This window comes from Pseudonaja textilis, chromosome 2 (genome assembly GCF_049901715.1).
Source record: "Pseudonaja textilis isolate UNSWEBS1 chromosome 2, rPseTex1.2, whole genome shotgun sequence".
NCBI classification, from domain to species: Eukaryota; Metazoa; Chordata; class Lepidosauria; order Squamata; family Elapidae; genus Pseudonaja; species Pseudonaja textilis.
In genome coordinates, this window is record NC_141991.1 from 248069706 (window position 1) to 248083448 (window position 13743).

General features: G+C 40.3%; 1 protein-coding gene across 8 annotated transcripts in view; it reads left to right on the plus strand.

Moving 5' to 3' along the window:
• Nucleotides 1–13743, plus strand: part of PIAS2 (protein inhibitor of activated STAT 2) — a 78222-nt gene that overhangs the window by 7057 nt on the left and 57422 nt on the right. For all 8 annotated transcript variants that reach the window (XM_087927534.1, XM_087927536.1, XM_087927533.1 and 5 more), the window contains exons 2-5: nucleotides 3445–3919; nucleotides 10637–10721; nucleotides 12857–12907; nucleotides 13014–13104. In XM_087927534.1, the coding sequence (XP_087783660.1) occupies nucleotides 3445–3919; nucleotides 10637–10721; nucleotides 12857–12907; nucleotides 13014–13104 (702 nt within the window). The remainder of the gene's footprint in view (nucleotides 1–3444; nucleotides 3920–10636; nucleotides 10722–12856; nucleotides 12908–13013; nucleotides 13105–13743) is intronic.

A 13743-nucleotide genomic window follows, 5' to 3' on the forward strand; every position in this document is an offset into this window, starting at 1 on the left:
AGAATAATGAGACTAGATTGACAGTTATGAAATATGGAAGATTGCAACTGGGAATGTAAAAAGGAATAAATGAGAATGTGTTGGCAAATGGAATGAATGAAAATAGATGCATGTGAAACAAGAAAAAAGAAAGGATGTGATAAATCTCAGCATATGGTGCCATGAAGTTCCTTTCCACGTGAAGGAAAGTGTAGGTTTTATCATGAATTAAAGAGCAAGTGCATACAACAGAAATCTGCTGTATATCTTTAGATGTGGTAGAAATATGCTGGTAGAAATAGATATATTTGTGAGAGTTCTATGTTAAAAATGAAAAAAACCAGAAATAACCTAAGGAAAAATATAACAAAGAAAAGCAAGAAGCAAACAACTGCAGGAATGGAAAGTATGAATTCTATATTAAAACATAATAGATGACAATCTCCCAACGAACAATGGAAAATGTATATAAGAAAAAAATATGGGGGATGCTTTCAACAGCATGGAAAAATGATATCACCCAGTGCTACAAGAATGTGTGATGCAAATGAGGAGGATGAAAAAGGATGATTGGCGGGCCTGTGATTGAAGAAAAAGAGCATATAAGGAATGCTGGAAAAGTGAGAGAAATGAAAGAAAATTGTAGAAAGGATGTTGCATGAAGAAAGAGAGCTTTGATTCTAATGCAAAGAAGCCCAACTTCCTCTTTTCCCATCTCCCCACAAACCATTAAATATAAAAATAATTTCAATTGCACAGAGCTGCCCAAATTGCCTGGTTAAACTGGAAGAACTACAGGGAAACATAGGACCCAAGGCAGCAAATCAGGATAACTTATTGAAATTGGTGTAAGACCTAAACATATTTTGCCATTCTTTAAGCCAGAGTTTGCCAGGATAAAAGGCCGGAAACAGAAATGATAGTAGATAAATAATATGGACGAGAACTGAAAAATAAGGAAGCTTGACCCTTGATTTTTGACATTTTTTGAAAACCAATTCAGATTGAAATAATTCCAGGGAGAGGAAAAAGAAATGCCATTTAACTTATCTTTCCTTAATATCACCAATACTTACATTTTCTGCATCAAAAATAAATAGATGACTTATGTGTTTGGTATATTTTCAGTTTCTTCTAATAATTGCTTTAGGAAGTTCCGTCTTGACTGCCCACATACTGTCAAGCTGTTCTTATTAGCACCTGAATTTAATCAAGCATTTAAAAATAATCATTTTGTGCCTTGCAGCATAATATAGAATGGAATTACAATACTCTGAAGTGTCCCCAAATTCTTGAGAAGAGGTTTTGATAGTGTAGAGAGAGATGGAGAATTGCCCCCTCCAATTTTATTTCTGGAAGTTTTTCTCTAGGTGGGGATTTCCATCATTTACAGCCCAACCCACCTCACAAAGTGATTGTTATGGGAAAAATAGGAGGAGGAAGGTGTGTTGGATATGTTTGAGTTATTTGTAAAATAATAAAGATGGGATACAAATGCAAAAATAAAATAATAACACCCATCTTTCACAAGTAACTCTGAGTAGCTTACAGGATTAAAAACAACTCCCCCCCCCCCTTAAAAATATGATTCCCTGCTCCCTGGGCACTCAAACAATGAACAATTAATCACCTGTGGTAACAGAGCTTATCTCCACCCTGATTGGGGAGCAGCCAGGTCTCCGGTGCCTTATGGAAGGCTCACAGGATTGGGGGCTTCTGAATCTCCAGGGAGGGGGCTAGGCTGTTCCACAGAGCAGGTGCTGCTACCGAGAGGACACGACTCTCAAGATGACATTGTTTAATAGAAAGGAACTGGAGCACTTTACAAGGTTTGCAATAGTGGCAAATATCTGTAGCTCGGGTGTAGGATGAGGGTGAAGGTTTGTTTTCCAAGCTTGTGGGTTGGTTTCCAAATGTTTTGTTACCAGGCTAGGTAACATCTTCGGCATTTATGGGATGTCAGTGTTTATAAGCGCTTCAGGTGTGGGTGTGTCAAGGGAGGTCTCTTTACCAGGTCTCTGGAGACTCTTAAGGCCAATTCTCGGGAAGCGTTTAAGGACAGATTCTTATGGATCTCCAAGAAAGGGAGATTTCTGACTTCTGGGGTAACTTCGCAAAGCCCTATCATTCATTTGTTTTTACTATTGGAACATTGCTTTTAGGAAGAAAATTCTAGACCTGGGATGGGACTCCTGTAGCCCTCCAGGTGTTGGTGAATTACAAGCTTTGGTAGCACAAATTAGCAGACTCGGTGATAAGGAATGCCAGAAGTTGTATTTCGGTAATACCTTGAGGAATAGAAGATAACTTTTGAAAATGGAGGTGGAACAATAAAAGAATATTGTGATAGCCACTGTGGTTGGATTTTGTGGTTGGAAACTGACTTGCTGTTTCTCAACTCTCTGTAAAGCTAATGCTATATTTTCAGAAGGTCTGCAGTCCTTAATTAGGACCATTTGAATTTACAACCTCACTGAAATAAGTGACTTACGACTGGTCCTCACACTTAAGACCGTTACAGCATCCTTGTGGTCACATGATTGTGATTCAGGTTCTTGGCAACTGGCGGTGGTTGCCATGTCCCAGGATCATGTGATCACTATTTGTGACCTTTATCAGCCAGCTTCCAGCAAGCAAATCCAAAGGGGGAAACTGGATTTGTTTAACGACAGTGTCAAAAAAAGTTTGTAAAATCAAGCATAGTCATGTGCATGACTCATTTGGCAAAAGGTGTTCTGGTTCCAATTGTGGTAGTAACTCAAGGACTATGTGTATTCAGTGGAAGGCCGAATTGTGAAAGATAGGCAAATACTCAGAAGAGTAGGTACATTTAGCCGTGAGAAAATTTAAGGAGATAATCTTGTGCTCTGTTTTATTTATTTATGTATTTATCAAATAGAATTCCACCTCAAGCCACTAGTTTAGTGTTCCAAAGAATGAATGCAGATTAACTGATACATTTAAGCAGATTATATAGCTTTCTTCAAACTGTGCTATAATCACAAATATCCTGCATGGAACAAGACGATGGGTATGAGACACCCTGTAGCTATAAAAATCTGAAAAACTGTGAAAAACAGTATAGTTTTAACTCTGTGCTATAAATGTGTCACTTCATTAGAACTTACATTTTACTTTAGTGCTGCTATTGTGGAAGTTAATGTTGCTTGTTCTATGAAAAATTATACTTACTGAGAGGAATGGGTGGAGTGTATGTGTGAGGCGCAGTTTGAGTAGGGCTTTTAACTCCATCCCATTTGCAATACCATCGCTATTTCAGTGACTGAATTGGTTAAAAAACCACCCCTAAATTGTGAAGGTTTTGTTGCCCGTATATGGTATGACACAATATTATGATGTAAATAAAACTTGATCATATTTATTGTAACTTTTTAACCTAGGGCTGTCAATCCATCCTGCCACTGCCCATCATTTCACCTATTCTTGATCTGTTGTTACTCCTAGAATATGGTATCAAGTTTTCGGGTGTCTGAACTGCAAGTGTTGCTGGGTTTTGCTGGACGTAATAAAAGTGGGCGCAAACATGACCTCCTAATGAGGGCTCTGCACTTGCTGAAGAGCGGCTGTAGCCCAGCAGTTCAGATCAAGATCCGGGAACTCTACCGGCGCCGCTATCCCAGGACAATTGAAGGCCTTTCTGACTTGACTGCTCTAAAATCTTCAGTTTTCAACCTGGACAGTAGCTCTTCTCCGGTGGAACCTGACTTAGCCGTGCCCGGATTGCATCCCGCACCTTCAACCTCGGTCACTCCCCAATCTCCTTCCTCTCCTCTTGGTTCAGTGTTACTTCAGGACACCAAGCCTCGTTTTGAGATGCAGCAGCCGTCCCCGTCAGTTCCTCCAGTGCATCCCGATGTTCAGTTGAAGAATCTCCCTTTTTATGATGTGCTTGACATTCTCATAAAACCTACCAGCTTAGGTAAGTGTGCAAAAATAACGCGCGTTCGATACAAAGCTTAGTCAGGGCAAAAAATAATGAGGTGATGTGCCAAACTGGTTTGCCCTGATTATCGTTTCCAATCCAGACAGAGACTAACTTAGAATTGCTTGCTTGTTAATAAAGGATCAGCAATCCTCTTTTATGTATCCTATAAAAGGAGCTGTACCTATAGTATGGTGTCCCAATAGCTATTATATATGTATATTTGTTTTCTTAAGTTTTCGAGGTTACTTACATGTATGGTATTCAGCTTTGTTTGGGTATTTTCCCACGTCGTCATAGTTGTGCTTTTAAAGTTGTAAACGTTTGCAGAATCTCATCTGCCATCATCAGGCTTCTGTATGGTGTTTGTCTGTATAAAGCTGTACAAAGCTGAATACCATACATGTAAGTCTGAAAACACACACACACACACACACACACATGTGATATATATATATATATAAGTTTTGTGGTATTATATGTATGGTATTCAGCTGTTCAGGCACGTCTACAGTTGTCGCGTTTGTAGAATCCATCTGCCATCATGCTTCTGTATAGTGTTCATCTGGAGTAGTCAGAGCCATTTCTGTTTTAAATTTGGTGCTAGCCTACTGCTGTGCCAGAATGGTTTTTTCTTATTCTCATTGGTTAGGAGTCCTGGTCTGTGTTTATTGGTCTTGGAGTTGTGCTATGTTCTTGTTTGGTGTTTCTAATATCTTCTGTCTGTTTTGTAGCATTCTTTTTTTTTTTTGTCTTGATTGGCTGGCAACATTGTGTTACCTGTATTGGAGGCTTTTAGTGCGGCTTGGCTTCAGATAAACGGACGGCAAACACCTGGGCACAAACAGACCTGATACCCCCGATACCTCTAGCTCAGATACACCCCAATCAGGCACACAGATGAAACCTAGCTTCCTAATAAATGATAGCCGTCCGTTTACCCGAAGCCAAGCCACACTAAAAGCCTCCAATACAGGTAACATAATGTTGCCAGCCAATCAAGCCAAAACCTACAAAACAGACAGAAGATATTAAAAACACCAATCAAGCAGAACACAGCAAACTCCAAGACCAATAAACACAGACCAAGGCTCCCAACCAATCAGGATGAAGAAAAAACCATTCTGGCACAAGCAGTAGGCTAGCCCCAAATTTAAAACAGAAATGGCTGTGAAAGCCTGACCCACAGACGAACACAATACACAAGCCTAATGATGGCAGATGAGATTCTGCTGAAATGTCGCAACAGCTTTAAAAGCACAACTATAATGACATGGGAAAATACCCAAACAAAGCTAACACACACACACACACACACACACACACACACACATTTAAATACAGGTAATCCTCGAGTTACGACCACAATTGAGCCCAAAATTTTTGTTGCTAAGTGAAACATTTGTTAAGTGAGTTTGTCCCATTTTATGACTTCTTGGCAGGGAATTGTTAAGGGAATCGTATTTGTTAAATTAGTGATCCTAGCCTCAAGGACACTGAATAATAAAGCCTATGGGACAGCTCTTCAGATACTTAAAAAATTCCTATCAAATCTCTTCTTAGTTATCTCTTCTGAAGGCAAAGCATACTCCAATCTTTTAACTGTGTCTCATAGGGCTTGGTTTCCAAAATCTTCGGCACCTTGCTTGAATTTGTCACAATTCTCTTTGAACAGTGTTGCAACAGAACCAGAAACAGCACTCCTGATAGATGGAATGCAGCAATTATTTTCCATTTAAAAAATGTGCTCTTGCCATTTGCCTTTTTAGCCACTACAATACAGGTAGTCTTTGACTTATGACCACATCTGAGTCCAACATTTCTATCGCTAAGCAAAACATTTGTTATATGAATCGGAAGTCAGTGCCTTTTTCTTTCCTTTTCTCTCTCTACATTATATACATCTTCTTTTCCCTCCCCCTTTTCTTAGTTTTCCACTACTTTTTTTTCTTAGTATTTTATACTTTGATAAACTAATAAAACATTGTTATGTGAATTTTCATCCATTCCATGACCTTTCTTGCCACGAATCACTGCCGTGAGTCACTGTAGCTGTTAAATTAGTGACACGGTGGTTAAGTGAATCTGGCTTCCCCATTGATTTTGCTCATAAGAAAGCGGCAAAAGGGGATCCCCTGGGACACCGCAACTCTCATAAATCTGAGCCCGCTGCCAAGCAGTTGAATTTTGACCCCGTGGATGCTGCAACGGTTGTGTGAAAAATGGTCATAAGTCACTTTTTTCAGTGCCATTGTAACTTTGAATGGTCACCAAATGAACTGTTGTAAGTAGAGGACTACCTTCACTGGCTTATGTTTAACTTATGGTTGACAAGGATGCTCATATCTAAGCGTCTCCTCAATACTTTCATTTAGATAATTAACAAAAATCTTGGAACAGCACAGGGTCCCTGACAGAAATCTGTTGCTTTTTATTTTAATACATCCATCCAAGATGAAATGCAGCCATGAACAATACACATTTCGGGCATTGTCATTTAGCCAACTGTTACGTCCGTTTAGCAGTATCATCTACCCCATACTTTAATTAAAGAATATCATTAAGCAATCTGTCAGAGGCTTTGTTGAGGGCCAAATACAATATGTTTATAGCATTCCCCCGATCTACCAAGCTTCATTTTTCTCCCAAGATTGAAAAAGTGCCGCTTATTCTATCGAAGAAGGAGATGAAGTTAATCTGGCAAAGATTGTTTGCTACAATTCCCATGCTGGTTTTTAATTATGGCCTGCCCATCCATGTGCTCACAAACATGCGGAACCTTCCCCAGGATTGATATCAGGTTGCCTGTCTGTAGCTTCCTGGGACCTCCCCACTTTTTTGAACATGGAGACAACATTTGCTTTCCTCCAGTCTTCCGGGACTTCTTCAATCCTCCAAGAATTCTCAGAGATTAAAAGAGTGGGCTTTTGAAAATCAGATTTTCTTTTTCAATAGTGAGATGCAAATAGTAACGGCACCACCAACAAAAAAAGAGGTGGTGATTATACACTGCAGAAAGAAAACCAAATGATTAAAATAAATTAAAAGAGACAAACTAATCCAAACTTATTGTTAAAGCTTATTAAATCTGGACCATACACAGACATATTGCATTATCTTCTCATTTTGAGAACAAACTTCTAAAATACCAATAACAAATCAATATTAATATCAGAAGAATTAAGTTTTTTAGAAGATTATACTTTCAGACCTGCAAGGGTCTGACAACGTATTTTTACAAGAAAGTAGTATTAGCTCATCTGCTTGCGATTCCCATTTGGTTTACCCCATGAAGCCAACACACACATGAGTAAACACATACAATTTTGAAGGACTGATGAGAGCTTAGTAAATGCCTCCAGAACCACAAGTCTGAGGCACGAGCTGCTTTCTCAGGGTATACCTATTTCAAAGTACCCTGCCCTTCACACAGAAAAGACAACTTTCCAGAGAGCTACCACAAACTTCCCTTGGGAACCCAGAGGTGCTTTATCAAGAGGCAGCTAGACTTTCTGGTTTTTTCCTTGAAGACCTTTCACTTCTCATCCAAGAAGCTTCTTCAGCTCTGACTGGATGGTGGGGAATGGAAGGATTTAGATTCCTTGCAGACAGCTGGTCGTTTGCATTGTTTCAGAGAGTCGTTGAGGGCACTTGGAGGTTTTATCTGTGTCCTCAGGGCCACCTGAGTGGTGCAAATGGGTGTGGAATCTTCTTGGAACTGCTCAAAGGACCTTGTTGTAGACTGGAGATAGATGATGTCATATCCCTCCCCCTCTGTTGAGAGGGCTGTTCAATTTTGACCTAAATGGCCTCTTTGACCCCTTTTTTCAGAAGAAGCAGTCTTTATCTAAAATGTGGACTTTGCTGTCTTCAAATGAGTGGCCTGTGTCTTTTAAATGGAGGTGGACTGCTGAATCTAGTCCTGATGAGTTTGTTCTCCTATGTTGTGCCATGCATTTGTGAAGTTGTTTTGAAAGTTGCCTCTCAAAAAAACACCTTTGGGACAACCATGACCTGGATGACTGAGTATCTCCATAGACATTCTCTTGGGAACATTTCAATATCTCAACTTTCCAGAGATCCCTGCTAGTCTCATGGATCTGAACCTGATAGTCTGTTGATTATCTTGAGGACAATAGAAGCCATTGGCCATCCTTTCAGAACTGTTGTTCACATGAGATGTTTCATCCTTCAGCTATTCTTGTTTGAATATCTCCTATGATATACCTTCCCTACCTTCCAGATCCTGGAAGGTATATACCTATACCTTTCAGATCCTGGAAGGTATATACCTATACCTTCCATGATCTTCAGCCCCACAGCTATCTCAGAGCTAAGCTTTAGTGCCTACTACAGCAACTTCCTTGTAGCCTAGCCCAAGTATGGACCTGACTTCCATTGCCATCCATTTTCAGAGCCAGTTGATAATAAGACTAGTGGTTCAGTCCAGAATGGACCAATTCGCCCAGGCCAACTCACTGTCAGACAATTCAAGAAATATAAAAATTGAATTAACTTAAGACAGAACCATGACCAGTAATAATAAAATAAATGTGATCAGAAATACAAGAGTTACAATAATTTTGACAAAAACATCACTAATAATAAAATACCTGAATGAAATAATTAGTACAATCTTGAATTGTCTTGCGGCGAGTTGCTCACAGCGACTTGGCCTAGACCCAGTTCAGTCATTTCTGGCAGTTTCTTCAGTATTCCTGGATGTAACCCATTGAGGCTTGGTGATGTTAATTCATTTAATTAGCTCTCTCTTCAGAGGGTTTTTTTTTGGGGGGGGGTGTCTGTTTTTTTGCGGGGGGGGAGAATCTCATTCCCCAGTGGCCTATCCATGATCAGCTAGGTTTCAGTTTCACTTCTGAGAGAAGATAGGCGCAAACCAGAAATTAAGTTCTTTTTTGTTACCATGTCCATTTTTTCCTCATAACAGTCTCAGTTTTTCACAAGCCTCAGCTCATTTCTGAGTTTTCTGACAGAGTTCCTACCACTATGTATTCTTTTGCTACGTTCTCATCTGCCCATCTCTTATATAAAGCTTTTTTTCTCTGCCCAGTACAATCATTAAAGAATTACGTCGGTCATCAAATGGAGCATCAGGTGTGTCAAGCTACTAGTTATAGCCTGTAGTAGGCCTCAACTTGCTTCCCGTTCTGCCTCCCACCCTATGCTCCTCAGGAGTTCCCCATGCCTCAGCCTGCTCCCAAGATGGCCACCCAGCCATGCAGAGGAGCCTAAAGAAGCTACTATCCAAGGCCCACAGGCTGTAACTCCTCTCTGGGTGCTGATAGCTTATTTAGGCTCCCTTGCATGGCCGAGTGGCCGGTCTGGGAATCCTGAAGGACGGAAGGAGGCCTTAAGGTCCTGTGATGGCTGGGTGGCAAATAGTGATAGCCCTTAGACTTATATACCGCTTCCCAGTACTTTACAGCCCTCTCTAAGCAGTTTACAGAGTCAGCTTCTTGCCCCCAGCAATCCGGGTCCTCATTCTACCAACCTCGGAAGGATGGAAGGCTGAGTCAACCTTGAGCCTGGTGGGATTTGAACTGCGAAATCGCAGGCAGCCGGCAGGCAGCCGAAGTAGCCTGCGGTACTGCTTTTCTAACCACACCATGGCTCAAAATACCTATCCTCCATCTGCCAGTTGCTTCTTTTGGCCAAGTTTGGGCTTCCGTGCCTGGCTGAATAGTCAACCTGGGAGCAGGCTAAGACCCGAGGAACCTCGAAGAATGGGGAGTAGAGTAGCGGGTTCCTTGGGGATAGGGGAGGCCCCGTGGAGGCAAGCCTGGGCCTGTGTTAGTCCTCCAAGGCCCTTCCCCACTTTCAACACACCTGATGCTCTTCTTAATGGCCCACATCATTCTTTAATGATTGTACCGGGGAGAGCAGGAATGGCAGGTCGTTAGGTGAGAAGCCAAGGACTGTCACAACATGCGGCTACAATGGACAGATGCCATTACGGTTGTATCTTGTACAACCAGCTGTACCACTTTTTTCTTTCCTCCGTTTTGGCTCCTATCTCTGATTTTCCTTCCCACCATATTATTCTTCCTTAGCTTTGGGTCATCTCTCCCCCATCTCTTCTTTCACTTAGTGTGCTCCCCGCCTTTGACCTGCTATCCGCTGCTTGTTCACTTTTATTTATCTGATCCTGGCCAGCAAAACCTTCAGTCCAGAGATATCAGGGTATAAATGATCAGGGAAATTGAGGAAACACATTACACATTCTAGAAATTAATTTTGAAATTTAGCACAGTTCTGAATGTGCTGATTATATGGTTGGAAAGCAAGTGTATATAAGATATGCCATTCAAAGCCCTTATCCTACATACTTAAGTAGGTATATAGCATTCTGTATCTGGATGTGTTTTAAATATTTATTATCAATGTAGTTTCTTAGCCATCTGTAAGGAGAAAACATTTTTCTTGGTTAATACTGCTTGCAACTTATCACTCCTCTGTTATGATTACTTTAAAGTTGTGAGCTTAACAATTTCCCGAAGAATGTAAATACAAATGTTTTGGGAAAGGATAGAAGTATATGAGTTTTAGAGCTTTCTCAATGCACAGGTGATATTTATGTGTTGAAGCTTTACTGTGCATTGATAATTCCTTGTAAGGTTCGACATGTTTTTGTATCAATAAGAAAAAATTTCCTGTATTCAGCTCAAAAGATCTTTTCTCTCTCTTTCTCTTTAGTACAGAGCAGTATTCAGAGATTCCAGGAGAAGTTCTTTATTTTTGCTTTAACACCCCAACAAGTCAGAGAAATCTGCATTTCCAGGTAATAGCAGAAAGCTTGGACTGAATTTTCCTATGCACAATTTCGTATCATGAAAAACTACCTTAGACATTTTATCTCCCAATACTTGCTGGGTATTAGGCATTTTGTGAATTCTCTCAAAGCAAAATGATTGCTTCCTTGTGTTTGTTTTTTTATATACAATGCCTGTTCTTTAGTTATAGAATGTTTATTATATGAATGCAAACTGAACCGTAATTGGATTAGTAGGCCATTTAATATTTTGTTGTTCTGTACGATATCTGAAACTCCATTATATATTGCTGGGACATATACCTATAAAAATGATATATACATATTGAAATAAAATTAACCATTAATTTATAACAGTTCTCATACATGTCCAGGAAAACAGGCTTTGATACATCAAAAGAGTGAACAGTATCAACACAGCAAAGCTAAACTCTAGGGGCAATTATTTCCAAAAAAAAGCAGGTTTTTCATTACGGTTTCAGAGATTCACACTGATGGAAGTATCACTCTTTGTTGAAAACCTCTAAGCTCACAGTATTTCTTTTATACTGTTTTAAGGCCTTTTCCTCACTACAACTTGGATTGCCCAAGAACCTCTGGAACTATTGGTTCTTCAGCAACATTTTGCAAGCTTCCAATTAATATGGCCCCTTCCTTGTTTTAATTTTATTTGTTCCTGTCTTTCAGCTCTGCTTTATTCTTTCATTTTATATTTTTATTCATCCTCATTGGAGTTTCTTGCTTTTTGCCAGTGGGCATTTTTACGCCTTCCAATGGAGTTTATGGCTTTGAGTTTCTGTAAATGTGTAACACATGACAATAAATTCACTCTACATATAGGCATCCTCTCTGTTTGAGCTATTCAGAAAGGGGTATGTTGCTTATTAAGGCTAGACAACAAAAGCAGGATTCATCCATATGTCTCCCGGCTTAAATGGGGGCGGGGTGGGGGTAAGAGTTTTTGAAATTGTATGATCCAGTGGAGAACATCTCAAGAAACAAGCATGCAAAACAGGAGACCGTGCCAAGATTTCTTATACACTGCACTGACCACAATGAATAGTGGCTTAGGTAAGAGACCCCTATATTCTTACAGGCCAGTTTTTAAATCTAATTTTCTTTCAATACTGCGGCCTGACTTTTTGTACCTACACCACAAGTATACATCCTGTTTGGGCCACAAGAAAGGACTTAATTGCAAACTTGTAGTAGGTAATTTCCGAGCAATCCTAGTGAACTGATGAAAGCATCCAGTTTCAATAGACCTAATCAAAAAAGGAGGGAATGGTGGTAATTGTCACTGAATATTTTGATTGGTTGTTCTGGGGCCAACTTAGCCACTGCTGAAATAAAACCATTAGACAAGAATATTTGTGGCTCAGGGTTGAACTGTGGGGTGCTCCTTGGTGCTCTCTGAGCTTGATAGGGTTTTTTACAGACATTTCATTACCACACTTTAAACCTGACAATCAGATCTTTTGGTTCCTGAATGTTTTACTCAGCAATGTCAGAAAGAAGGTTTGATGCAAAAGTGAAGCCTAATAAAGGAGAAGATTTGTAGCTTAGGGGTGCCATGAAGGGTCCTTGGTGTTCTCTGAGCTTGCTTGTGTTTCATTACCCTAAGAAACATGCCCAATGCTAAAGCTAGCACGGATGATGTTACCTAGTTAAGGTAATAAAACATTTGCAAGAAAACAAGCTCAGAGAGCAGCGAGGACCCCTGGAAGTGAATCCTACATCTCTGACCAGGCGCACTTAGCCTGCATCTTCAGTCCCATATGCAACTGATAAGGCCACGATGAGTAACAGTCTTATCACAGTTAGTCATGAAGTCCTTAGGTTGCAGTTGCCCATGGCTTCCAATACGACAGGCTAATGTTTAAAATGTGGTCATTCATCCTCTGAGACTTCATATCTCTGAACAAACCTATCAACTTTCTTCATTTATTTCTGCCACTGGGGAAGCTGGTTGTATGTTGTCTGAAAACAACTAGCCGTGTGGGGAGAAAACTGCCTTTGTGAATGCATCTTCAATTCTTTATTGAAGCGGTGGATCATAACACTGGCCGAAGCAAGTTCGTGTTGAAAGATGGAGGTCGGAAAAATCAGCTTTGTCTAAACCGTTTCTATTTCCATTGCTACAGGGACTTCTTGCCCGGAGGCAGAAGAGATTACACAGTGCAGGTTCAATTGAGGTGACTTCCATCTTTCTTACGATAACGTATCCATAGTGCCTTCTTTTAACTAGAATGAATGGTAACTTAAATTCATGGACTGAACAGATTTTTCTTTTGCAAATAGACTGTGCCTAGCAGAAACAAGCTGCCCTCAAGAGGATAACTACCCCAATAGTTTATGCATAAAAGTGAACGGGAAGCTCTTTCCATTGCCGGTATGGTTACTAAGTTATTTTGATGTATTTATTATTTTTATGTGTATGGGTGCCCACCTCAAATTCATGACTGGGTGACTCACCATGTTAAATAGAAAATACAAAAATATTTTTTAAAAAATCAAATGTTTGCAATTCTTCTGCCTGAAACTGAACTTTGTTTTGTCTTTGTACTTAAATCTCCTGGATGTAACATCATACAGCAATAGCCCTTAGACTTATATACCGCTTACAGTGCTTTACAGCCCTTCTCGAAGAGGTTTACAGAGTCAGCATATTGCCCTCAACAATCTGGGTCCTCATTTTTCCCACCTTGGAAGGATGGAAGGCTGAGTCAACCTTGAGCCTGGTGAGAACTGAACTGCCCAATTGCAGACAGCCGGCAGTCAGCAGAAGTAGCCTGCAGTACTGCACTCTGACCACTGCGCCACCATGGCTCATGTAGACCGGGGGTTGGGGTGTGTGACCAACACTGGCATCTTTAACACCTGTGGACTTCAACTGGCTGGGGAATTCTGGGGTCTTAAAGTTGTCAAGGTTGGATACCCTGATGTAGATTGTCCACTGGAATATTATGGTCTTTTCTGAAGACAGTTAATACAAGAACAATTCTGGGAACAGACAGAAAAGAAAGAAAAA